The sequence below is a fragment of the Hemiscyllium ocellatum genome, chromosome 18 (genome assembly GCF_020745735.1).
Source record: "Hemiscyllium ocellatum isolate sHemOce1 chromosome 18, sHemOce1.pat.X.cur, whole genome shotgun sequence".
Taxonomy (NCBI): Eukaryota; Metazoa; Chordata; class Chondrichthyes; order Orectolobiformes; family Hemiscylliidae; genus Hemiscyllium; species Hemiscyllium ocellatum.
In genome coordinates, this window is record NC_083418.1 from 41,607,797 (window position 1) to 41,634,820 (window position 27,024).

General features: G+C 39.3%; 1 protein-coding gene across 1 annotated transcript in view; it reads left to right on the plus strand.

Moving 5' to 3' along the window:
• The window catches only part of sbf2 (SET binding factor 2), a 551,470-nt gene that overhangs the window by 484,374 nt on the left and 40,072 nt on the right, over positions 1-27,024 (plus strand). Inside the window, exons 27-30 of the mRNA XM_060838903.1 lie at positions 6,479-6,675; positions 9,117-9,254; positions 10,501-10,602; positions 18,730-18,804. Coding sequence (XP_060694886.1) covers positions 6,479-6,675; positions 9,117-9,254; positions 10,501-10,602; positions 18,730-18,804 — 512 coding nt within the window. The remainder of the gene's footprint in view (positions 1-6,478; positions 6,676-9,116; positions 9,255-10,500; positions 10,603-18,729; positions 18,805-27,024) is intronic.

The window sequence follows — 27,024 nt, forward strand, 5'->3', positions numbered from 1 at the left end:
GTTGAAATAAGTTGTCAGTAACTGTTATCTCCCACTGTCTCCTATCTGTAAATTATGCTGGTGAGAGCTCTTAAGCTGAAGCAGTTGAAGACTAGTTAAGAGAGGAGTTCAGACAATAGAGACCAACAAGAAGCTGAGCAGTAGAATTCCAGTAGTATAGGGCATTGGTGCATATCTAGTTGTCCAGTTGAAATGCTTGGCAATCACAATAGGAATGGATCTGGAAAACGACAATGCCAATGAATCATTGCTGGTATTGAGAGGAAATTAATAAATATATTATATGTTTGTGTGTACATATAATCTATATAACAAAATATACAATATATATTGTGACTTTCTTGACCTTGATATACCCAGTCAGTGCAGTACTTTTTAAAGTATGATTGTTGGTGTATGGTAGGAAAAGGCTGCGATTTGTGCACAGCAATGACCCAGTATTAGAAAACTGATAAAACCATTTTTAACGGTTAAACATCATAATCATCAGAAGACAATTGAATCGACAATGCAGTCAAATTGCAGAGGTGGGCCCAAACCTCTCAATTATCAGCCCAAATCCCAATGTTAGGATCTAAGGAATTCTGGATGGACCTGAACACTTTGCAGTCATCAGCAAATAATTTCACTTATGACCTTATGTTAGAGGAAACTCCAACTACTTTTTGAATGAGTTTTTCAAAAATAGTTTGAGACTAGTGCCCCAAAAAATTCTTGGCAGAGTGCAAATGTGTAATACCGTTTGTTGGTGAGTAAGTGCCATTTGACAGCATAGTTGAAAACTAATTTTTACTTGCTAATTGCAAATAGGCTCATAGAATGGTGATTGGTTGAATTATATTTATCTTGCCCTTTGTGGGGAAACAAAAGGTGATCAGTCTTCGTCAGGGTTTGTTGTGTGCGAGTGCAGTAGCTGTAATGGAATACTTTGACCTTTTTGATTCTGGAGCATTGGGCTTCATTATAGTAGAGACATTAATTTGGTTATGTAGATTTTTCCTGTTTTATTCAGTTGTAGGATATGGGTGTCACTGGCTGACCATTTCTTGTCTGTTACCAACTGCCCTTGAGAAGGCTTGGTGAATTGCCTTCTTGAACCACTGAAGTCCAAGTGTTTTAGGTTGACCAACAAAGCCCTTTTGGAGGGAATTCCAGGATTTTGACTGAGAAACAGTGAAGGAACAATGATTTATTTCCAAGTCAGGATGGTGAGTGGTTTGGAAGGAAACTTGCAGATCCCATATATCTGCTTATCCTGTCCTTCTGGATGGAAGTGGTTGTTGTTTTGGAACGTGCACTCTAAGGATCTTTGAACTTCTGAAGTGCATCTTGTAGATAATACATACTACCGCTACTGAGTGTCAGTGGTGAAGGGAGTGGATGCGCACTGAACTGGATTAAATAAAACTAGCACCCATTTTTGAGGTGGACGATGTAGCACTTCTAGCTGAAGATGGTAATCAATGAAATCTTTGAGAATATGGAAGTTCAGGGAACCACCTCCTCATGTTACCTGCATGTGAGAGCTCTGCAGAAGATTGAGCTGATCCATTATATGCATGACTGCATAGCTTTGTGCATTGTGTGTGTTGCTGCAATCTTATGTTACCGGGTTGATAATCACTATTAAGTGTATTATATGCTGTCCTCAGCAGGCTGTTGCACACTTCAGTTATCAAAGGTTGACCACCAAGCTTGATGAAGGAGTAAATCATTAGCCAGGCCTTGAGGTTTCAGATTGTAGTTTGCAAATCTACTGGTGATGGACACAGTGCCTCATAAATAACCAGTTTTCAACTGCTAGATCTGTTTTTAATCTTGCCTATGTAACAGTGATAATGCCACATGATGTGTTGATGGATATCCAATCTCATTGTGACGATGGATTTAACCTTCATAAGGAAATCGCAATGCACACTTCAAGTAACATTTTCATGAACAGATGTATTGTCCGTAAATGACTTGCCATGCTATCAATCATAACACTTATAAGTTATTTCAAAAGCTCTGTGCATATAAGAAATGGGTGCTAAAAGATAAAGGCTTATTTTGTGAATCCAGTAGACAAAGCAATCTTAAGTATTTGAAAAAAAATGATTTGTTCAAAACATCTTTTGGATTTTTTTTGTGCTCACATATTGTTTGTCTCATATTTCTATTTTTCTGGTCACTTTGCTCATTTTTAATTCATACTTTCCATATCCTAATTCTGGTTTTCAGTTGTTTTACATAGTGATCTATGGAAAAAGTGAGGACTGCAGATACTGGAGACCAGAATTGAAAAATGTGGTGCTGGAAAAACACAGTAGGCCAGGCAGCATCCGAGGAGCAGGAGAATTGACATTTCGGGCATAATTCCTAAAGAAGGGTTTATGCCCGAAACGCTGATTCTCCTGCTCCTCGGATGCTGCCTGGCCTGCTGTGTTTTTCCAGCACCATATTTTTCAACAATAGTGATCTGTGGCTTAACTCCATATGTCTACCTTTAATCCATATCCCTTTATACTTTTGATCAAAAATCTATCTCAGACTTAAAGTTAGCACCTGATCTAGTTTCAGCTGCCATTTGTGGAAGAGAGATTCAAACCTCAGCCTCCAGCCAATCTGAGAACCTACAAATTCCCCATACATTCTGTCACATGCCATTCAACCAATTTCCCAGCCATGTCAATAGTTTGCCCTTCACTAAGGTGGAAGCCCACAGAATTAAATGTCTTATGTGGAACTTCATGAAATATCTTATGAAAGTCTACATAAACAACGTCCATCGACTTTCCCCGTCCATTACATTAATCAACCCTTCAAACAGTTCAGTGAGGTTTGTCAAGCATGAGCTACCTATCATTAATTCAGACTGGATCTGCCCAATTAACTGAAAATTTTTGAGAATTTCCATCCTTGCTTATAGACTCCAACAATTTCCCTGCCACAGATATTAGGTTAACTGGTGTGTAATGCACTGGTTTCCTCTTTCAGCCTCCTCAAAATGCAGAGTAACATGCAACCCTGGATGATTATGGTTAGGAGATCCGTAATGTGCTGTCCTACTTCTTTTAGCACCCTTTGATGGAAACAGTCAGCACTGGGAATTTGTAACTCTTTAGTTTCATTGATTTCCTCATTACCAATTTAAAAATCACACAACATCAGGTTATAGTCCAATAGGTTTAATTGGAAGTACACTAGCTTTCAGAGCGACGCTCCTTCATCAGGTGATATCACCTGATATCACTATCACATGATGAAGGAGGGTCGCTCCGAAAACTAGTGTGCTTCCAATTAAACCTATTGGACTATAACCTGGTGTTGTGTGATTTTTAACTTTGTACACCCCAGTCCAACACCGGTATCTCCAACTCATTACCAATGTTTTATTTAGGTTAATTTTATTCAGTCTTTGATTGGACACAGTATCAGATGGAACATTGAACAACACATGTTGAAAACCAGAGCAATGATACTGCCCTGTATTCTTTGTTAAAATATAAAAGCAACGAAGAACTGTATTTATGGAAAGATAAACTTCTTATGGATTTTTTTTTCCTAATTCTATTGGGGTGGTCAGTCACTGAACATATTAACTTTAACAATAAAACAAGGATATTATTCAAGAGTGGGGAAAGTCAATATATTGTGGACAATTTGGAAAGATCTTACCATAAACAGCAAAAAGATGATTCAGCAATTTCCCTGCAACATCCTTTACAGACACTCAACCCCAGTAAAGTATGACCTCTATCTTCATTGTATAATCTCATACTCAACTGACAAGGTCAAAGTCATTTCTTGTCAGTGACATTGTGCACAATCACCAGATGTGATTTTCTTTATTATTGTCTCTAGGAGAGCCACACAGAGATGAGCACGTTCACTCACAACAGAAAAATACTCGAGGCATTTTTCCAGCCCTACCTGTTGACTCGAATTGCTAAAATAGCTCTTGACTCCTTTCCAACTAAGACTGCCAATACTAAATTGCCCTTCAGGTATTGATCTATCCTCACTGATCAGATGCTGCTTATGGCCTCTCTTGATCTGTCTGTCCCTAAGTTGTAAAAGCTCAGAATAGTAAAAACATCAATAATCTCATGAGACAGTTTGTCTAATCACTTAATTTAAGTCACATAATTTGGTGGAAATGCTATTTTGACCCATTGTTAAAGAAGAGAATTTCTGACACTCAAAAAAAGTCAGCTGTACAGAATTGGAAATCAAAAACCCATTTACCACTGCTTTATAACCAACTTCCAAAATAGTAATATATTATAAACCTTTGTCTTAAAGGGCTTCAGCCCTCTATTACTGCATCATAGTTCTCATAAGCATGATTTAGGATCTATTGGCAACTTTGACCTGTCTGAATGGAACAGTTTTATTATGGAAACGGGAAGAACAGAAGTGATTACCTCTACTCTTCATTACTGCCAAGATCTCCTGACAGCCCATGACCTGACTCCTTCCATTCTGCTTCCAACCTGTTGCTGTTTCCCCGGTCTTCTCCCATTCCTCTTTCCATTCACTATAGGATAATAGAATTGAGCATAGAAGTACCATCAGTGCAATGAAAACCTCACATGCATTGGTAGATGGTATGGGTGACAAATTCCTATTTCTATTTGAATTAGAGATGTTTGTGATCCCTAGTAGATATTCTACCATCTAACTGGTTTATTGAAGGGATATTTTTGGGATTTTGCTAGAAATGCTTTGTATGAAATGCCAGTACACTCTTCACATTTCACTTCTAACATTTATTTACTTCTAATATGAGATCCATTCTGTTTTTCTGGACAGGTAAACTTGCTGTGTCTCGTAGTTATTTTATTTCTGAGAATTGATTAACTTGATCAGGTTCAAAATGAATTTATTGGAAATCTGAATTAGAATATGAACCTGCAATGAATTTGCCTATTTCAAATTTTAATGGAAGCCAAATAAGGAATGAAGCACTGACGTGTTGATCATTGAACTTGTATAAAAGAAAAAGTGATGTGTTAATTTTAAGAGGATAACTGGTAGTTGAGAAAGTGTGGAGTCATCTGGTAACTAAGAACTACTAGTATGCAAGAGGAGCAGCGGTACATGCTCTAGGTTTAACAAGTAAACATGTATGCCATTCTCATTTACCACTCCCTCCTCAAAACCATAATACCATAGACATAGGAGCAGAAATTAGGCCCTTTGACCCATTGCATCTGCTCTACTATCCAATCATGGATGATAGGATTTTCAAATGCATTTTCCCACTTTCTCCCTGTAACCTTTGATCCCCTTGGCAATCAATAACTTATCTATCATTGTTTTAAATATACTTAATGACCTGGCCTCCACAGCCTTCTCTGGCAATGAATTCCACAGATTCACCACTCTCTGGCTAAAGAAGTTTCTCCTTCTCTCAGTTCTAAAGATTCTGTCCTTTACTCTAAAGGTGTGCCCTTGGGTCCTTGTCTCTCCTGCCAATGAAAGCATCTTCCCAATATCCATTCTGTCCAGGCTGTTCAGTATTCTGAAGTTTAAAAAACAGATCCCCTCTCATCCTTCTAAACTCCAAGTATAGTCCCAGAGTCCTCAAACGTTCCTCATATATTAAGTCTTTCATTCCGGGGGTCATTCTTATGAACCTCCTTTGGATCCACCCCAGGGCCATGACATCTTTGCTGAGGTATGGTACCCAAAATTGCTCACAATACTCTAAATGTGGTCTGACTGGAGCCTTATAAAGTGTCAGAAGTATATATCCTTGCTTTTATATTCAAGTCCTGTTAAGATGAATGACAGCTTTGTGTTTGCCTTCCTAACTACTGACTCAAGCTGCAAGTTGATTTCCACACCTGTAGAATCTTCCCCAATCCTGACGTCCACCTATACCCCATGATCCCCATGACCCAATTCCTGAGAAAATCTCTACACTCCAGCAACCACAAATTTTGCCATCTCATGTGGCCTTTTCTGAGGCACAACCCTTCCTTCTCACAGGTAGTGAAGATAGTCAGTTGGATTGGATTTCAGCAGGGAATCTCTTTCTTTCAAAAAGAAAAAAAAGTATGTTGTAAAATTCCAGTGTTCAAGGTATCTGAGACTTCCTAGACGTTCACAAACATAATGCCTCATTGCACCGAAACTCTAGCAACAAATGCTGGACTGTAGAACATTGAGTAAGAGTAGTCGAAGTAGAATGGATGTTTCTTATTCATTAGTATTTTATCTTCTCTACAAAAATGCATTTGAATAACTATTTCTTCTTTTGAATCATTTACATTCAACATAATGTGTCATACCCTGAAGATAAATTAAACACACATGGGAAAACCATACGAAAACAGAATAACATTGAGCAAATTATCACGTAAAACAAGCTCCAAAAATATGATTTGTTTCTTTGTGAAATAATGGTAAATATTGAGTATTTTTGGCTATTTAAGAATTTATAACATAGATTATTTATAACATAACACAACTTCTCCTTTCTTTAATGTAGTTACCCTGGACTTGTGGTAGTACCTCAGTCTGTATTGGACAGCAGCTTACAGAAAGTTGCACGTTGTTATCGACACAACAGGCTTCCAGTTGTTTGTTGGAAACACTCTAAAACAAAGGCTGTCCTGCTGCGCTCTGGCGGATTCCATGGAAAAGGAGTTGTGGGTCTCTTTAAATCCCAAAATCCACACTCAGCTGGTGAGATTTGTGCTCTATATATGCATTATGTATTTTATTCTTTAAGGAACATTGTTGAAGTGTTGTTTTAAAAAAAAGTTATTAAAACATAGTCTTCTAATTCTTCAGAAAAATAAAACTTGTAACATTTTAATGTCCTTACTGTTACATTTTTTTTAAATATAAAGACATGAGAGTGGTCTCTTGCTCCCAATCAATTTCTTTACTCTCTATCTCAGTTGAAGTGGTCAAGCATGATTAAGCACAATTGCTCACAGTATGACTTCAGTCAGCTAACATGGGCAGATATGCTTGTACTCCAGGGCAATATATTCTTTCTGTCATAATGTATGTGCACATTTTGTGTAACAGGTTGATTAATGACAAAATACATAAGCAAACAATGGATTAAAATAATGTGTTTATAGTACTGAATCTAATGAATAACACATAATGAAGCAATTGACTGGTGATGTGCACAGCTCTATGGTTGAATGTTTTGCAAATGTATCAATCAAAATATTTAGTATTACCTATAAATATACATGATCCTAAATTTAGCCTTGATAATTGACATCATTTGACTCATTAATTTAAATTTTCCCTTTGAGTCTACTTATATTGTCCATTACACTGATTTTCTTTTTTGCAAGTATTCACTAGACTCTCTTTGAAATAGGATTGTAACATTTGCTGTCCTCTAGCAACACCTTCCCAGCTAAGGAGAATGGAAGGATCATGGGCAAAGCATGTACAGTTTAAAACTTTGCACCCCTCAGAAAATCAAATGCATCCGATGTGGTTGAGGCAATTTTCCACTTTTGAGCACGGCCAATTTTTTAAGTGCAACTTCTTTACTTTTATTTTATCCAAGATAATTTCTCCTTTATGGGGGTTTTGCTGTGAAATTGACAGCATTCTCTTTAGATTGAAAGTACTCATTTAGTACCTCAGCCATGCTCAATATCTCCTTATGGTGATCTTTTTGACCATTAATCGACTCCATCCTTACTTTAACTACCATTTTACTATTTGTGTTTGTGGGAGACCTTTTGGTATTGTCTTCTATGCATTCTGATATTTCTGTTTGACTTTTATTCACTTCTTTTACATCTGTGTGCTACCTGAATGCAGTTTGGTTCTCTACTGTGTTTTAAGTCATATATAAATCTCATTTCAATCTTCAGTTATCAAGGCATCTCTAGCTTTTCATGCCCTGCTTTTCCCTTTGTGGTAAATCTATATTCTGAGCATAAATAATTTCCTCTTTGGAGGTGTCTAAAGGGGCAGTTACTGTTTTGCTTCCCAATTATATGATCCTAATCCACCTGCCTTAGATTATTTCTTAATTCGCTGATATGACTGCGAATCAATTTTACATTTGATCCCTCCTTGCCCTTTCCCAAAACTATTCTGAACCTGCTCATGTGAATACAATTGCCAATTGCAATATACGACTTTTCCCACTTCATTCTCCAGAAGTAAGTGCAGCATAGCCTATTTCTCCTTGGACTGGAAACATGCTGATCAAGAGACCTCTTGGACACATTTCAGGAATTCCTGTTCTTTGCCTTTTTATACGGTTATTACAACACAGGGTAAACCCTTCTGCTAAGTTAGACCAGCAACATAGAAAATATTCACGCCAGGTGTAATCTGTTAACATTTGAGGGGCAAAGAACTATCCCAAAAGTCACTGTGTAAAGTAAAAATTAACAACTTTTTTTAAGTCTAACAGAGAATAATAACTATTTACACTCATTTCTTTAAACCTATTTTTTACCTTCCCCTCTACAATACTGGTCCGATAAAAATCCTGATTACGATTTACAAAAAAAAAGCACATTTCAAAACCAGGAAACTTAGCCAAGTGTCTCTGTTGATTTTCATCTCTCTTCTTTTCTGCTTCTTCGGGATTCTGCTTCACTGGTCTTTGATAGATAAAGGTACCAGTAAGAGTTCCAATACAGTTCTGCAGGCAGTCTGTATTGTTCTGTTTTTGTTATTGCTCTTTGCCGTTCTGGGTTTCTGTTCAAGATGTCTGATATTTATACCCCAAAACATCACAGAGTTTCATTGGTTCTAATATTACCAAAATACTAAATTCAAACTTGATTGGAGTTTGATGTCTTGGGGCATAATTTAAAGTAATTGGCCAAATTTGAATTTGTTTTTGTATCCTGGCAACACCTCTATTAGCTATTTCCACCAAATGTTACATTGTTACCTTGTTTCAGACTCTCTGTGCTTCTATAAGTCCTTGTTAGCTTTTCAACTCTCTTAAGGGTACTGTACCCCTACTACTTCATAACACTGTCCATATTCCAATTTGTATTAGGATAATTGAATACCACCATTATCACTATCCTACACTCTAAATACCACTATTGTTTATCCGTTGATAATTAATTTTGGTTGGTATTTTACGAATAACAAGGTTTTGTTTTTATTTTCTTTGTTAGCTCCTGTGTCCTCAGAATCATCAAGTAGCCTTGAACAAGAGAAGTACCTACAAGCTTTGCTGAATGCAGTGCCTAGCTTCTCCAGAATGAATGGCAGCAGCACACTTACTGGCCATCCCAATGTCCTACTTTCTCCAGGTGCAGTTTTATAAAAGATGGTTGTGACTGTTGATGCTAGGGACTAAGGGGAGACATTTAACTTCAGCATGTGATTTTCATTGCTTATGGTATCTCACTTTGTAAAATAATTTTTTTTTACAAAGGATGTTGGAAGGTTGCCTTCTCCAAGGCTTTTGTAATGCTGCTTGGTACCACAACTTAGTATTTGGAGATGCATTGAATGGCACTGTAGTAGTGTAGCTGAGATCAGGATACATGGGTTGCTGTAGGTGGGCATTACATGATGACACATTTTTGGATATCATGCAGCACAAACGAAACATTTCTCCTGATAAACTGGGAATCTTGCCATTCTTATTCCCTGTCAAAATATTTTCTGATAGGTGGGGATGTTTAAAAGCCCAGTTTCCAAAAGGTGTGCTAATGCACATATGCAGTAACTATGATAAAATGGTTTCAGTTGCATTAATTCTACTTCTCATACTGTAACACTGATAGTAGTCACACTATTAATTGGAACTAGTTATGAAACCTTCCTTTAAAACAAATGTACTGTTTTATATCCATTTTTAAATATTTAAGTAAACCCAGAATTGTTTATTCGCAATTTAATAAATTGGAGAGATGTAATGCGATGATAATGTGTATAGTAGAAGCTACTGAGAATCAATTCAGTTGTAAAAGGTGCACTTAGAGGCATCTGACTATGAAATTTGCTAGAGAAAATAAATTGAGCTAATCAAACAGGTACTCAGCCCACACTACTTCCTGATGAAACCATGTATTTCTTGCTTTGGTCCATATTAATACTTTGATGTCATAAACTTTACCTGAGCATTTTTAATCTTGAAAATCTACTTATTTCTAGTCCTGACATTTTAAGCAGCAAATGGTTCATTAAGGATAAAGATAAATTTTAAGAGCTTGGTTTTTCCTTGTGTGTACTGTCTGCCACTTTTCTTTCTTCTACTCCTTTTCTGAAAGCATTGATTCCTTGCTGAGATACAATTCCGTGGGGCCAAGCATACATTCATGTCTTACTCAAAAGATATTTAATAGAAAGTATCAGGTGAGGAATCAAAGGCCTTCTCTTGTCTCACCTTTTCTGCATGGACTGAGTATGAAACTTTGGACTTTCCTAGACTATGGGTCTTAGCTACTGAAAAGTATAAACCTGAGTAATATGAGTAATTAAATTCTGTTCTTCCCTTTATCAATCCTTATTTATGGGCAAGTTAAATTCCATTTGTTTTTTTTTATATAGATGCAGCCATTGACAAGCGATACTCGCGAGCAACCAGTGTTGTAAAGCAGGTGGTCCCAGCACATTTGGACGTGCATCTTCCAAACAGTTTTACACGTGGAGGTTAGTCGTCTTATATTCTAACCTTATTTCAAAGTTAAGATTCAAGACGTTCAGGAACCATTAAAAGATCATCCTTTATATATATCATTGCTGTTAAGTTGGAAACTCTGATACGTGGTTCTGAATGTGTATGTAGGTCTATTAAATACATCAGCACAACAGAAGCAAGTTCCAGATCTCGCACCCTTTGCTATGGGAAGCATGGAACAGGTAGGGAGGGAAAATCATAGCTAACCAATACATCTTCCTTTGCAGCTGAGAACATTAAAGTAGAAATGCGGCTCATGAAGAGAGGAATAAAGAAGGGAGTTTGAATGCTTATCAGAAGAACTTAGCAAAAGCAAAGTCCAAGATTCATTTGATATTTTCTGGGTGTTATTTATCTTTATACCTTTGAAGCTTAAAACAAAGTGCTATCTCATGGCAACAGATGCACTTTCAGCCACAAGTTGAAGCCACATGTTTGTCACAGTTGATCCAAGAATATGTTTTTCCTGAACTTAATTTTCAGACTTATGACATTCATGTGCATAGGCAATGAGGAAAACAGTTTTGTATAAATTATCTCAGTCACATGTCTCTCCATTCTATACAATGGCTAGTGGTACCTGTGTTCAGGACACTACTCTGCCATTCCTTGAGTAAGCTGCTTGGCATTGGGAAGTCAATTATTCTTCAGTAGTATAGATTTCGGAGAGAAAATGAAGGGGCATGTAACCCTGTGTAGATTGGTGGAAAATATTACAATAGTCAGAGTTCAGGACCAGCACATTCCTGATGAAAAATAAGGATGGCATGATTCGGGAACCCTGGATGACGAGAGATATTGAAAGTTTAGTCAAAAATTTAAAGGAAGCACATGTAAGGTTAGTAAACTGAAATTAGTGCCCTTGAGGAATTTAAAAATACAAGGAATTCGGAAGACTAAAAGAAATCAGGAAATGATCTTAAGATTAAGTAAGATTAATGAGAATCCAAGGCATTTTACACACATATTAAGAGCAGGAGGATAGCTAGGGAAAGAGTAAAGCCCACTCAAGGACAAAGGAAATTCATGTGTGGAGCCAGAGGAAATTGGTGGCGTCCTTAATGAGTACTTCACATAAATATTCATTAAGGAGAAGGACATGAATGGTGGTAAGTTTATGGAGGGCTATGAGGAGGAGGAGGTTGGGTGTCTTTTAAAAAAAAAGTTAAAGTAGATAAATCCTCAGGGTCAAACTGGATTTATCACAGAATATTGAGGGAGGCAAGGGAGGAGATTGTTGCAGCCTTAGCAGAGAGCTTTGCATCCTCTTATGCCACAGGTGAGTTCCCAGATACTGGAGAATAGTCAGCGTTTCTCCTTTAAGGGCAACAGGGATAATCCAGGAAATTATAGGAAGCTAAACCTTGCATCAGTGATAGAGAAATTATTGGAGGTGATTCTTACAGGATTTACTTACTTTTGAAAAGAACATACGTATTAGGGCTTTGTGAGGGGAGGTCTTGATTCATAAATTTAATCGAGTTTTTTGAGAAAGGAACAAAGGTGATTGAGTGTGGGGCATAGGATGTTGTCTACATTGACTTCACTAAAGCATTTGACAAGGTCCCTAGGACCATGAGGAAAGTTGTCAAAGGATACAGCAGATTTGAAATAGTTGAAAAGTTGGGTGGAATTTAATCTGGACAAGTATAAGATGGTGCATTTTGTCAGGTCAAATGCAAAAGGAAAATAGAGTAAATGGCAGGACCCATAAGAGCATTGATATACAGAGGGATCTTGGGGTGCAAGTCCATTGGCATATAGCATGCTTGCCTTCATCAGTCAAGACATCAAGTATAAAAATTGGGAAGTCATGCTGCAGCTGAATAAAACTTTTGTTAGGTCACATTTGTGTACAGTTCTGGTCACCACACTATATAAGAGTGAAAAAGAAGTTTGCCAGGATGTTGCCTGGTCAGAGTCTATTAGCTATGAGGAGAAGTTGGACAAGCTTGAAATGTTTTCACTAGAGCACTGGAGGCTGAGGGCTGACCTGATAGAAGCATGTAAAATTATGAGGCATCAATAGTGTATTTTTCTTTGAAGTCTTTTTCCCTGGGTGAAAATGTCAAATGCTAAGAGGCATAAGTTTAAGGTGACAGGGGCAAGTTTTAAAGGAGAGATATATAAAGCAATTTGTTTGTTTTACACAGAAATGGCAGGTGCCTGGAACTGCTGCAAGGTGAAGTGATAGAAGCAGATATGATAACATGTAAGAGATGTTAGACAGACACATAAACAGCTGGGGAATAGAGGCGTACAGGCATGCAGGCAAATGGGATTTGGTTAGGACTGCATTGTGATTCCCGCAGACATGGTGGGACAAAGGGCCGGTTCCTGTGCTGTGCAGCCACGTTGGGGTCCCAACGTAACTGTATATTACAAAAGCGGACTTGCCTTCAAAATAGTCAGAAACATTAGTGCCCAAGAATTTCGTATGGAAGTGCAGGATAGGAGTGGAAAAGCAATAGTGATTGGGGGAATAGTACTTTGCTCTTTATATGGTTGTTACATACATCGAATAGGGAATTCTGCAAATGCCATGAATGTTCAAAGTATTCTTTTAAGGCATACAATTACAACAAAATTCAACTTTCTTTCATACAACGACTCTTACATATTAAAATGTCCCAAGAGCTTTAAGGTGTGTTGTCAAACATAGATACGTTTGATTTGATTTATTATTGTCATATGGGCTTAGGTAAGGTGAAAAGTTTTCTTTTGCATGTAATACAGGCAGATCACATCATACAAAGTGCACAGGTGATGTAGAGGTGCCAGTGTTGGACTAGGGCGAACAAAGTTAAAAATCACACGACGCTAGGTTATAGCCCAACACGTTTATTTGGAAGTACTAGCTTTCAGAGCACTGCTACTTCAGGTAGCTGTGGAGCAGGATCATAAGACACAGAATTTATGGTAAAAGATTACAGTGTCATGCAACTGAAATGATATTTTGAACAATTACTTCCAAATAAACCTGTTGGACTATAACCTGGTATTGTGGGATTTTTAACAAAGTGCAGAGAGTAATGGAACAGAGCGAAGAATACAATGTTATGGCTGCAGAGAAGATGCACAGAGAGAAGATCAGCATTAAATTTAAAATTTGAGAGGTCAATTCAGAAGTCTAATAACAGCAGGGAAGAATCCATTCGTACATGTACACAAATGTGTGTACCTTCTGTCCCAAAAAAGAAGGTAGAAGAAAGCATAACAAGCATAGGAGGGGTCTTTGATGTGTTGGTCACTTTTTCCGAGGCAGCAGGTAGTATAGCTGGAGTCAATGGATGTAAAGCTGGTTTGTGTGATGAACCAGGATGGGCTTTCAATTTCTTGAAGGTCTAACTCTACCTTTATCCTGAAATATTTAAGAAAATTAGACATTGCATATTTAAAATTCAATCTGGAGGTGTGCCATCTTTATGAAAAGAAATTATTTTATCTTCCAATAGAAGACCAGATTTCCTGACAGATCTTGGCAACAAGTTTATCGCATTTTCACAGCCTACAATCGACCATTAAAGAAAGAATGTGTGTAGATTTCCCAGGATTGGGAATAATTTGTGACTCCCATGAACCTTTGCAAGCCAGCCAGTCAAACTTTAAGCAAGGCTGGGGAGAAAACACTGTTAGTGAAAACAGCTGTCTGTGAAAAGAGTGAATTTAGACTTGTGCTCTAATGTCTGTCCAATAGATGAAGGTCAAGATTAAGGATAACCTTCCCAAAACACCAATTTCCCAAAAGAAGTAGTCATAGTTCTTACAATATTTTTTTCCTATGTTTTTAATTGTGCGCTGAACTTACATCCACATTTATTGTAAGTGCTATTTAGACTGCTGTTTGCTGAAGCAATGGGGAGAGGTTGTTGGAGCTAGGGGATGTGTACAAAGGGAGATTCAACCAGTAACAAGTGGCTGATTGGTCTCTGGATTTGTTGGTGATAAAGGGCTTCTGTCTGCCACTGACTCTGATTGGCTCCCAAGTATCTTTACAGGTTATGTGTTTGAGTGATATGATTAGAAGTTTCCGGACATTCAGGAAAGGGAGGTGTTGACTTTCTCTTTGCAGTAAAAAAAAACTGATGTCTGAAGAAAGCTAGTTTATAGTCCCTCACCAATTACTGACAGTTGTGGCTTTAACCAATAAATCAGAGACCGAATAATTTGTGTATCAGTCACTCTATGCCTCTTGCAAGCAAGTCAAAGTACCTGAAGAGGAGAGGTCGGGGAGCAGCAAATCCAGCAAGCCAAGGAAATCCTCTCAGCAAAACTTGAGCAATATTCCAATTCCTGTACTCAATACTCTGACCAATAAAGAAAAGCATACCAAATGCCGCCTTCACTATTCTATCTACCTGCAACTCTACTTTCAAGGAGCAATGAACCTGCACTCCAAAGCCTCTTTGTTCAGCAACATTCCTTAGGATTTTACCATTAAGTGTATAAGTCCTGCTAAAATTTCTTTTCCAAAATGCAGCACCTCGCATTTATCTAAATAAAACTCCATCTGCCACTTCTCAGCCCATTGGCCTATCTGATCGAGATCTTGTTGTAATCTAAGGTGACCTTCTTCACTGTCCACTACAGCTCCCTAGCTCCTTGAAAGTAGAGTTGCAAGTAGATAGGATAGTGATGAAGGCATTTGGTATGCTTTCCTTTATTGTTAGAGTATTGAGTACAGGAGTTGGGAGGTTATGTTGCAGCCGTATAGGACATTGGTGAGGCCACTGTTGGAATATTGCATGCAATTCTGGTCTCCTTCCTTTCAGAAGGATGTTCTGAAATTTGAAAGGGTTCGGAAAAGATTTACAAGGATGTTGCTAGGTTTGAGGATTTGAGCTAAAGGGAGAGGTTGATAAGGCTGGGGCCGTTTTCCCTGGAGTGTCTGAGGTTGAGGGGTGACCTTATAGAGGTTTACAAAATCCTGAGGGGCATGGATCGAGGAAATAGACAAGGTCTTTTCTCTGAGGTAGGGGAATCCAGAACTAAACGGCATAGGTTTAGGGTGAGAGGGGAGAGATCTAAAAGAGACCTATTGGACAGCTTTTTCATGCAGAGGGTGGTACGTGTATGGAATGAGCTGTCGGAGGAAGTGGTGAAGCTAGTATGATTGCAACAATTAAAAGGCATCTAGATGGGTATATGAACAGGAAGGGTTTGGAGGGATATTGGCTGGGTGCTGGCAGGTGGGCCGAGATTGGGTTGGGATATTTAGTCGGCATGGACGAGTAGGATCAAAGGGTCTGCTTTCGTGCTGTACATCTCAATGATTCTGTAATCTTCATAGAATCCCTACGTATGAAAACAAGCCATTTGGCCCAATAACCACACCGACCCTCTGAAGAGTGACCCATTCCCCTATCCTATTACTCTACATTTACCCTGACTAATGCGCCTAACTTACACATCCCTAGCACTAGGAACAATTTAGCATGGCCAATTCACCTAAACTGCATATCTTTTGGATTATGGGAGGTAACCATAGCACCCGGAGGAAACCCTTATAGGCATAAGGAGAATGTACACAGACAATCGCCTGGGCTAGAATTGGACACAGATATCCTGGTGCTGAGAAGCAGCAGTGTTAACCACTGAGCCACCATGTCGCCCCAATCTTATTGGACAAAACCTTGGAAAGAGTATGAATGACATGGATGCTGAAATATTTGTGGCAGAATCTGACAAGAAATCCTCTGAGATCCATTGGGAGAAATTCATGCCCTTTTGTATGCTTTTCACAAGCAGCATGGCACCTTTCTTGTTTGACATTTGCGAATTAAAGTGGATCATTGTTTGGTAAACACTTTGTTGATGACCCAACTCACCTTATTAATATTCAGCTTTCTGTCTTGCCAAAATGCTGACCAAGTTAGATGTTGAGAAAAATAGACTTGGAAACGAGAGCAGGTACCCGGTGGATTCAGCTAGCTTGCTGCACGTTGACATTTGGCACCAACTTCTCCATAGACACTGGCCTCATGTACCCCATGTTCATGGACATTGGCATCTAATATGAGTTAGCCTCTAACCTCATGGCACATCTTTGACCTACTTATAGAGTGTTTCCGCACTTCACTGCTGTACCAGCAACTATCATTGTAATGCTGCAGCAAGAACATTGTGCACAGATGGATTGGTCCAGGTTTTATCTCTGGGCGTTTGTTCCACTGTCATAACGCACACTCATTGAACCTACCTGGATGCATACGGCATCTCTGCCTTGCAATAGCTTGCCTGTTAGCACTTTGTGCCCTCCATCAGAGATACAAGGTTACATTACTTGTGTTGCCTTCACATTTAATGCAGAATAAAAAGGAAGGAAGCTTGTCATGGGTGTCAGCAGGCCACAGTCAAGGGAATATTGCCAACAGTAGTGAGAGTTGTAGAGTATGAGTGTTGGGAGATGGACAATAAGAAAGGGAGTGAGAGTTATCATAGACAAGATGGTGTCTCTTGCGCTTGCAGATTGGGGAAGGGCATTGACATTCTTCCTACAGTGCTAAGTAGTCCACAGATCAGGCTGGCATAGTTTGGGGTCATGACCTCCCCTCCTCGTCTTTAAGTAAGAGAACATTCCCCTTCTACAGAGCCCACTCCAATAAAGCCTCCAAATCCCTGCCTGCAAAGTCGGCCCCAGTTACTCCTGTTTGCCATGTTAGTAGCAAATGTCAGAAGGAGTACAGAGCAATTCTGGTCTTAAATCATTTGTCCAGGTGCAGTACAGGCTTTTAAAAATTGCACAGGCACAAGGATTGTCTGTGAATTCCAGGAAGTCCTCTGAGTCACAAGTTGTTCTGGGAACTGGGTTTGGTAACATGGGGCCTGAATCAGACGCAAGAGATACCACCAGGGTGGTGTATGTATTTCATGCAGCAAGTTTAGTAAACTACAGTGGGAGAGCTTGCTAGGTCTTACAGTGAAAAAAAACCCCAAAATACCTGACGTAACTCAGACTTAATCAAATAAAATGATAAGATTCAGCCCAGATTTCATGTTAATTTTGGTCCAACCTTTTCAACCATCAGAATCAGGATTGACCGTGTCACCCTGTTTTGTTCATTTTACTTCGATATTTGCAGATCCTCACCTAATAAGTTTGATGATTGAATTTGTGTAATTGAATTGCTGATATTATAAAATTGGAACAATATATTTGCATCCTTGTGTAAATGCATTTGGTTTTTTTTCTTTTTGTATTACTTATATATTTAGAGCTGTGCCAATCAGCTTAGTTATTAATGATTAATGTGGAAAATTGCTCTTATGACAAACATGATTTACTGATTGAAGTTTTTAAATAGAAATATAATCTGTTCATTGATTATAACTGCAAAATTCCTCTGAGTGTGTACCAGCAACCCACTAGGACTGCAGAAAAATAGTTAAAATTGTAGCAAATTCCAGAAGTTCTTAGTGTTTCTTAACTGTCTTTTGCAAGCAAATCCTCTGTCCACTACTTGCAAAACAATTAAAGCCGAGACACAGCCAGATTTGAGAAATCTGTAAAGTAAGAATTGCTATGTTGCAGTGTGACCTAATCATCTTATAACTTTAACCGGTAATTAAGTGAATGGGGGTATACTGTCATATACATATGTCGACTACACCATTGGAGTCTAGACCAAGCTAGCAGGTGGACCTCCAAAGAGTTTTACATGTTCTTTAAAATAAAAATATAAGGCAATCCTCTAATAGCACCACCAGCAGAATTGGAAAGATGATGAGCTCTGGTAGGAGGGTACCACAGTTTCTGGCAGACAGACATGGGAACCATGGTGCAGTAAATGATTCTGCAATGATGCTTGTGCCTGCCTGTTCAACTACCACCACCTGCCACCACAACCTTCCTTCACCCCCCCCCGCCCCAAAAACCCTTCCAAGAATAAAGAAATAACACAGCAGGTGAGCTTTAAGGGGAGTATTATTGGTCATTGCAGTTTAACCATCAGGATTGCAGCCTAATGAACTTCGCAGCTTCCATTTATTGGTACAGTCCTAAGTTTTGCACAATAATTTCTTGTAATTTTCAGATCAATTTGATTTTAACTAGAAAATTTTCTGAAAATTCTGTCTCTGTTATTGTTATGATCCACCAGTTCTCGGGTATAAGGACAAGCTGTTCACTCATTCTCAGCAGAAGAACACTGTTAAAGGAAAGGTCTTCAATCAAGGTACGGTGCTGTATTGTATTCTTATGTCCTGGTCCCACTCCTGTTATTCTTTGATTTTTACACAGAGGAATTGAGTTAATTTTCAAGCTGCCAATATATTTGTCTTTATTATGCACATAAATGCATTTTCAGCAACCTAAAGGTTAATTCATCAGTGTCCCTTGCAAATTCATATTGTGATTTTCCAGAACCAATGACAACATCTCATTATGAGAATGGAAAGCATGTCAATTGTCATGGTACAAGTCATGTGTCTTAGATTATGGTTAAACCACATTAATGTATGAAGTGGTTTTCCAGCCAGAATTTTTTTAACAAATAAATATTACTAAACCACATCTGGCACATCATCCATTAATAAGTTCAAGTTCTTTCTCTGTTGTATTTTGAAAATTTGGACTTCTAAAACACATCTTCCTGCTGCTCTGTGGTACCCTCCTGCCAGAGCCCATTATGCTGATGAAGTGTAGAAATAACAAAAATGTTTCTTTATGTAAGCTATCCAATGCTGCTCTAAGTGTGGCTAATGCATATATTTCACAAATTTATTGTCCACAGTTGGTCAAATGACATGCTGTTTCTGAAGACTTTTTAAGTATAGTTCCTAATGTTATTTCAGGTCATAGTTAAAGTTGTTCTGAATCCTGTATTAATATATTGTCTGTAATTCAGTGACAGGTTTTCCTTTTTCCTGAAACTATAATTGGATATAAGCCCGTGCACTGCAAGAACATTACTTCATTAAGTCTATCCATAATTGTGTAACATGATTCACGCAATAATGTTTTTTATCTCATTAATGCACAATTTCAAATATGTTCAGACCCAATTAGCATTCCTCCCGAATACTGCCATAACCTGGGCACACTGCAATTGAGCAGATATAATCTGGAGACTCTCCCCACCAACGATTGAAACATCATTACTTCTCACCTAGTACTACCAGGCCATAAACCTTTGTCCCCAGTGTCTCGAGACTTGAGATACCTTTAAACCTATCCCGATCACTACCACTGACCCCTGCTCAACACCACCCCAATATTAAGAAATCAGGGAGCCACAAGTTTTTATTCCAATGTTTTTTAGCTTCTTTGTGTCAAGCTATTTTCATAAGTAACGTCAACATGTTATATCATGGTGAAAGTTTGCATCCATCCAGTTCGAGGAGATGTTACCAACAAATCATGCAGATTGCTGGCAGATGAAGAGATGTGCACGTCAGCTTATTTTGGCCCCTAGTCCTCCTCACCTTTGGAAGGTGGTGTAATAGCACTTCAGGAAATTTTGTCTTAGACTTTAACTGCCCAAATATTATTAGAAAAAGAAACAGCAAATTAAAGCATTAATAGAGGGGACTCGGCAAGATGGTGATTCTGTAGAACTGCTGTGGACAGTTCTGCCTAACAGCCAAGACATACTGTGTTTTTTTGCCAACCCTGGCCAACTTATGTAGTGGAATTATTAGTTTAAAACCTTATAGAACACATATATTTGTTAATATTTGGGAGTGGGAAGGATGCCAAAGGGAAAAGGAACAAGCAAACAGCAACAGGGAGGACACTCCCCTGCAGCACCTACAACACCAGAGACTGCAGCAGCAGCCTCTCCTGACCTCCCCGGGGCCTGACAGACTCATAGGAATTGGCTGCAGCGATGGACAGACTTGACTTGAAAGTTGGGGCTGTGATTGAGGGGATCTGAGAGGAGATTCGTGCCCAGGTCCAACCTATTGCAACCATGCTGCAGAAGCATGAGCAGGAGATCCATAACCTCGAGGAGAGACTGGAGGAGGTTGAGGGTCAAACTAAGGCCTCGGAAGCTGCAATGGAGTCCTTATCCAGTCAAATCCAGATGCTGGAGTGAGAGGTGCAGGCCTTGCGAGATCATATTGATGACCTCGAAAATCAAGGTCAGAGGATAAATCTCCGAATTGTTGGGCTCCCTGAAGGTGAGGAAGGTGAGCAGCCAGTGAGCTTCTTTGAAAACTGGCTGCCGAAGTTTTGAGTCCAGCAGGCTACAGTTTGAAAAGGCTTATTGGGTTACAGTGCACAGGTCAGGGCTATGCAGCGCCCCCGCTCAGTCCTAGTGCACTTCCACTCATATAAGGACATGCAAAACATCATGGAAGCTTCCAGATCCCTGGGAAAAGATCCGCAGGCACTGCTGTACAAGGGGTCAAAAATCATGTTTTTCCAGGATTTATCTGCAGCTGTAACTCGAAAGAGGAAGTCCTTCAATGAAGCTAAAAAGAGGCTGAGGAACCTGGGCATCCAGTACTCCGAGATACCCCAACTGCCACGAGGACTCAGTTTATAAATTTGACTCAGCGGATAAAGCTAAAAACTTTGTAAACACTTTAAAATAGATGGATTGACCTGAAGAATATGGTTAATGTTTGTTCTCTTTTCTTTATTTCCCAATGTTTTCCTTTCAGTTTTTTAAAATTCCTTTTTCCCTAATAATTTCCTTTTTGGAAAGGGGGGGAAGATCTTGGAATAAGTTGTTCCTTTTCTTTAATAACTGGATTTTCTGATGGGAAATTTTGTGGATGTTCCTAGTTTTCTCTCCCTTTTTTTGTATCTTCTGTTTCTCTTTTAGTCACAAGTAGGGGTGATATGAAGTCAGGGATGGTGGAGTGCTCATCCTGACTGGTCTTTTTTCTGTTGATTTAAGGATCATCTTTTTTTTTTCAGGCCTAAGGCTGGGGCGCAGTCCGGGTTTGAAGGAGGTGTGAAGGAGGGGATGGGTAAGATGAATGTCCCTTATGGGCAGGGGGAAGAGTCTTCCATTCAATGTTTTATAGTTGTTTTTTTCTGTAGTTTTTATAGTTATGATAGAGTAGTTTATGTATATATGTTCTTTGACTTATGCTTGGCGTTTGTAAGCAAGGTTCTCCTTCCCAGGGGTTCAAGGATCTCTGAAAGGGGATATGGCTAAGTGTCTTATTAAATGGTGCACCTGGAACATGAAGAGAAGTCATTCGCCTGTTAAAAGGAAAGAAGTGTTTTCTAGCCTTAAGAGGGAAAGGGTTGATATCGCTTAGTTGCCGGAAACCCATCTTGTTGGGGAACACCTGAAATTACAACAGGGGGATTATGACCAGGTACTCTTTTCATCCTTTACTACTAAAAGTAGGGGAGTGGTGTTAACTTATCCAGAAAAATCTTCCATACACGTTATTAGAGCAGGTGAAAGATGAGCAGGGACAGTTTGTGATATTTAAACCCCTGACACATGGGGAGGAAAATGGCATTTTAAATGTCTGCTACCCTCCGGTGCATCCCCTCAAATCTTTGATTAGTGCTTTCTCTAAGTTGAGTGCTTTTGGAACATGGCGCATTTATATAGGGGGGGATTTTAATTATCTTTTGGATCTGACAGTGGACAGGATGCTTAGTGGGCCCCCAACTATTTCTTCGCAGGCCAAGCCGGTGGTTGACTTATGCGAGGAATTGGGGCTGGTGGATATTTGGAGATTTCTTCGCCCTACCGGCAAGGACGTCACCTTTTTTTCATAAATGTCACACGAGGATTGACCTCTTTCTGGCTCCTTCGGTCCTTCTGGATTCAATTATGGGTTGTAAAATTGGGAATATAGCTATCTCTGATCATGCAGCAGTGTATTTGGATGTTAAGGCCAAGAGTGAGGGGCTAGATTTGTGGCACTGGCGTTTGGACCCTTTTCTCCTTAAGGATTCCGAATTTGTGGAATACTTTTTGAAAGAGTTTCAGGAATTCTTGACTATCAACTCAGGCACAGCTAGTAGTCCATCTATGCTATGGGCGACTGTTAAGGTCTTTGCTAGGGGATTAGCTATTTCCTATTCGGCAAGCCAGAAACGACAGAAGGAGGAACAGCAGCACCTACTTGATTCACAGTTGAAAGCCGCCAAGGTGGCACATTTTGCGCGGCCTTTGGTGACCTAAGCTACAGCGGATCACGGCCCTCCGGACCGCCTTAAATTCAATACTGACACAAAACGCAAAGAAAGAACTTGCTTTTGCTAGACAAAGGCTGTTCAATTATGGGGATAGGCCAGGGAAGTATTTAACATACTTAACTAGGAAAAACGTGCTTCCCAATCCATTGCTGCAATCAGAGACAGCGCCAGGGACCTTACATACAATGTTAAAAAGATTAATGAGGCTTTTCAGAGGTTTTACTCTGAATTGTATCGGTCTAAAGGTTGCGAGGACAGGAGGGCTAAAATGGAGGCCTTTGTTTGAAGAACCTGGGCAACCTTGGAACAGGCCTCTCTCCTTAATGCCCCCTTGACAGTTCAGGAAATACAGGAGGCAGCCAGGCAACTTCAGAGTGGGAAAGCGCCTGGTCTGATGCTCTTCCAGGTGAGTTTTATAAGGAGTTTGTAGGTATTCTGTCAGGGCTGATGTTGGAGGTGTACAATCATTCCTATATACATGAATGCCTACCACCATCTTTGAGAGAAGCTAATATTTCCTTAATTCTTAAGAAGGGGGAAGATTCCTGAGGATTGTGCTTCATACAGGCCCATCTCTCTATTAAATTCAGATTTCAAGATCCTGATGCTGAGATTGGAAAGGGTGTTGCCCCATATTGTTAAAGAGGACCGGACAGGTTTTGTAAGGGGCCGTAGGTCCTCTAATAATATTACACAGTTGCTGAATATGGTCCAAGGTTGTCAGCAACAATCGCTTCGGGTTTGGTGATTTCCTTAGATGCAGAGAAACCGTTTGACCGGATGGAATGGCCATTTTTTTAATGTCTTAGAACAGTTTGGGTTGGGTGAGATCTTTGCTAGGTGGATAGAGGTTTTTTATCGCCACCCTCTGGCCGTGGTCATCACCAACGGGGTGAAATCTGGGAATATTAGGATTGGTAGGGGTAGTCGGCAAGGCTGTCCCCTCTCACCGCTGTTGTTTACGTTGGTCATAGAGCCGCTGGCAGAAGCCATTTGTCAGAACGTCCACATAACCGCTCCGGAAGTGGGATTGAGGGCACACAAGATTACACTGTATGCACATGATGTCCTTCTATTTTTATCAAACCTGACGACCTCTGTACCCCATTTGATACAACGTATCAATTCATTTGGTGTATCAATTCATTTGGGGCTATTTCAGGATATAAGATCAACTTTGCAAAATCGGAGGCTGTGCCTTTGGGGAACCTCGAGGATGTACCAGAAGCTGAAGGTGGCTCTAAGTTCCCTTTATAAGTTGTCATGGGCAGGGTTCTGATGCCTAGGCATTTTTATTACCCCCAGGTTTGATCTGTTATTTTGGACTAACTTTGCTCACTTGCTCAACAATATTAGGCAAGATCACCAGAGATGGGAAGCTCTTTTAATGTCATGGCTGGGCCGAATATCTCTCATTAAGATGAATGTTCTTCCTCATTTGCTTTATCCCATACGTACGCTCCTTATAATGTTACCCAGGTTAACGCTGCGGAAGCTTATGGGGTGGTTTGGTTCCTTTGTCTGGCATCGTGGGCCGCCCCTCATCAAACTTAGTAAATTGCAGTTGCCTCATGGAGGGGGAGGAGTTGATTTCTCAGACATCAGGAGGTGTCACTTGAGTTCCCTGCTGTCCTTTGTGATTGGGTAGGTAGCGATCCGAGCCCAATATGACTGGATATCGATGCCTCCCAGGCAAAGTGCATCTTATTAAGATAAGATGAGGACAGTTATGGACCATTGCAGAAACCCCATTGTCATTAGTACAGTCAAGGCATGGAGGGCGATGCATCAGACTGAGGGTTGTTTATCTAAGATTTTGCCACTTACACCTATAGTTGGCATGCCAGGGTTCCGACCAGAGATGATGGACTCAGGGTTCAAACAATGGACAGCAAGAGAAGTTTCTAGTTTGGGAGACTTATTTGAGGGGGAGGTTATGATGTCTTTTGAGCAACTGAGCCACAAATACAGGTTGCCCAGCAGAGATCTTTTCCATTTTTTCAGTTTAGGGATTTCATCCAGAAGAAGACTACGCTTCTCACTAAGCCCTATAAGCCCGATACAGAGAGGTTGTTGCTATGTTCCACAAGCACCCTTTTGGTTAGTGCCCTCTATCACTTGCTGGGTGGCGGGGCCTGGTAGGATATTAACCGGTTATGCGAGGTCTGGGAGTGGAGATCTCTTCTGAAATATGGGAGAATACTCGAAAGATCTCAATCTGTAAAAGGACACACGCAACGCAGCTAAAAGTTCTGCACAGGGCTCATCTGGCACCAGACAGTCTGGCGAAGTTTAAAAAAGGGGCATCTTCAGTGTGCCTCAAATCTAAAATAAGTGTAGGTACTCTTACCCATTGCTTCTGGACATGCTCCGTGTTTATTGGAGCGCTGTGGCGGGATAGATAAGGAGGGTATTGAGGACTGAAGTCAAAGTAGACCCGATATCGCTCCTCTTAGGTCTACCGAATTTACCATCTTTCGATGGACATGGGGAAAAAACTATTTAATATTCTTGCATGCTGCGCACAGAAGAATATTCTGATGAACTAGATGTCTGAGAACCCGCTGGGCTTGCTGGGATGGCAGAAATTAATTATGGAGCACATTCCCTTGGACGTTTTTACAAACATGGTGCACCACACAACAGACCATTTTTATAAGACATGGCAGCCCTACTTGAGTTATTTGGATATAGATTTGTCAGTTATCTTAACTCAGGCATTTGTTTAACCAGGATGATTAGATTTGTCAAGCCCTGGGCCCTGGAGAGGGTCTCCCGAGTTAATGCGGGTATGTATACAATGCTCCCATCTCTTTGTTTGGGAGCTTTGCGCCGAGAATAGCTGTTCTGTGTTTTGTGTTTTTTTTTGCTTTTCTTTCTTTTTTTTTGGTGTTGCTTTGCACAGTGTTAGGGGTTGCTTTATATTATAGGGTAGGTTAGTAGTTAGTAGATAGTAGTTATATTGTAATTTGTGGTTCTTTTCTTTTTATTATACTGATATTTGTTATTTTTTTTCAATAATTTTATATATTTGTAAACTTAAAAAAGAATTACGGATAAATATACTTACAAAAAAAAAATTAATAGAACTTTTTTTTTCAGTAATTGTTTGCCTGAGCCGCCACCTTCAGCAATAGTAAACAAATAATTTCATCCTGCTGCATTAACAATGTAGCCAATACATTTGGATGGCAGTTACTATGTTCCAAGTATGGAATCTACCACGTTAATGGTTATGCCACTTAACTAGTAATTTAGAGGCCTGATTTAATAACCCACTAACATGATTTCAAATACCATAGTATTTATTTTAAGTTTTTTCTAATTTAAGTCTGAAAAATATGGTTTCAATAAAAAAACCACAAAGCCGTTGGTTTGTCATAAAAGTTCAGTTGGCTTTAATGCCCCTCACCAAAATAATCCTGATGCTGTAATCTGATCCTACCTATGCATGAGTCCAGTCCTACATCAATATGATTGACCCTTATTTTCTATCTAAAACAAAACAGCACACCACTGTTGTATCAAACTGTTGCAGCAAAGCAAGAAGAAATATCATCATCTTTTCAGGCCAATTAGGGATGTGCAATAATTGTCTACGTTACCCATTCTCCAAGATTTTGTTTTATTCCAATAATATGAATAAGCTTTTGTGACTTGAATATCCTTCATTATCAGTTTTTAGAGAGTTTTAATAGTATTAAGAAGCTTTTGCCTCTGTAGAAGGACGAAGGGTGGGCCTTGCTCTTCCCCATTTCTTCACTGTCCGCTCGATAGATTTGTAAAAATTGCATCTCTTTCAGTATTTTTGGATGTTACAGTTGAAGTATGTGCAATGGAGAAATTCCAATATCCAAAGTATGATTCAGTTGAACAATTTGAAATGTCCTTTCTGAAGTTTACAGCAGTAACTTACTTGTTGTTAAGTGATTTCAGAATTATCTGAACCATAAATGTGTTGTACTTTTTTAAGATAAGGTGTTAACTTTTGGTATTCTTATGCTGTGTAATTTCCTCAGATCTTAGATCACTCTTTTTAAGAGAATTTGTATCTCTACCATCCTAAATTGTTGCCTTAATTGACTGATATCGAGATAACGGCACATTGCAACAACATATAAATTTGTGATTTATACTACTGTTAGCTTAGTTTACTCCCACCCTGAATGCTTGTATCTAATCAATAGGCAGTAGGAAAAGGCTCAAATAAATGAAGGTCAATAGTCAACAATTTATCAAGCTTTCTAAATTGAGCACACTGCTGTCTTGACAAGTAGAT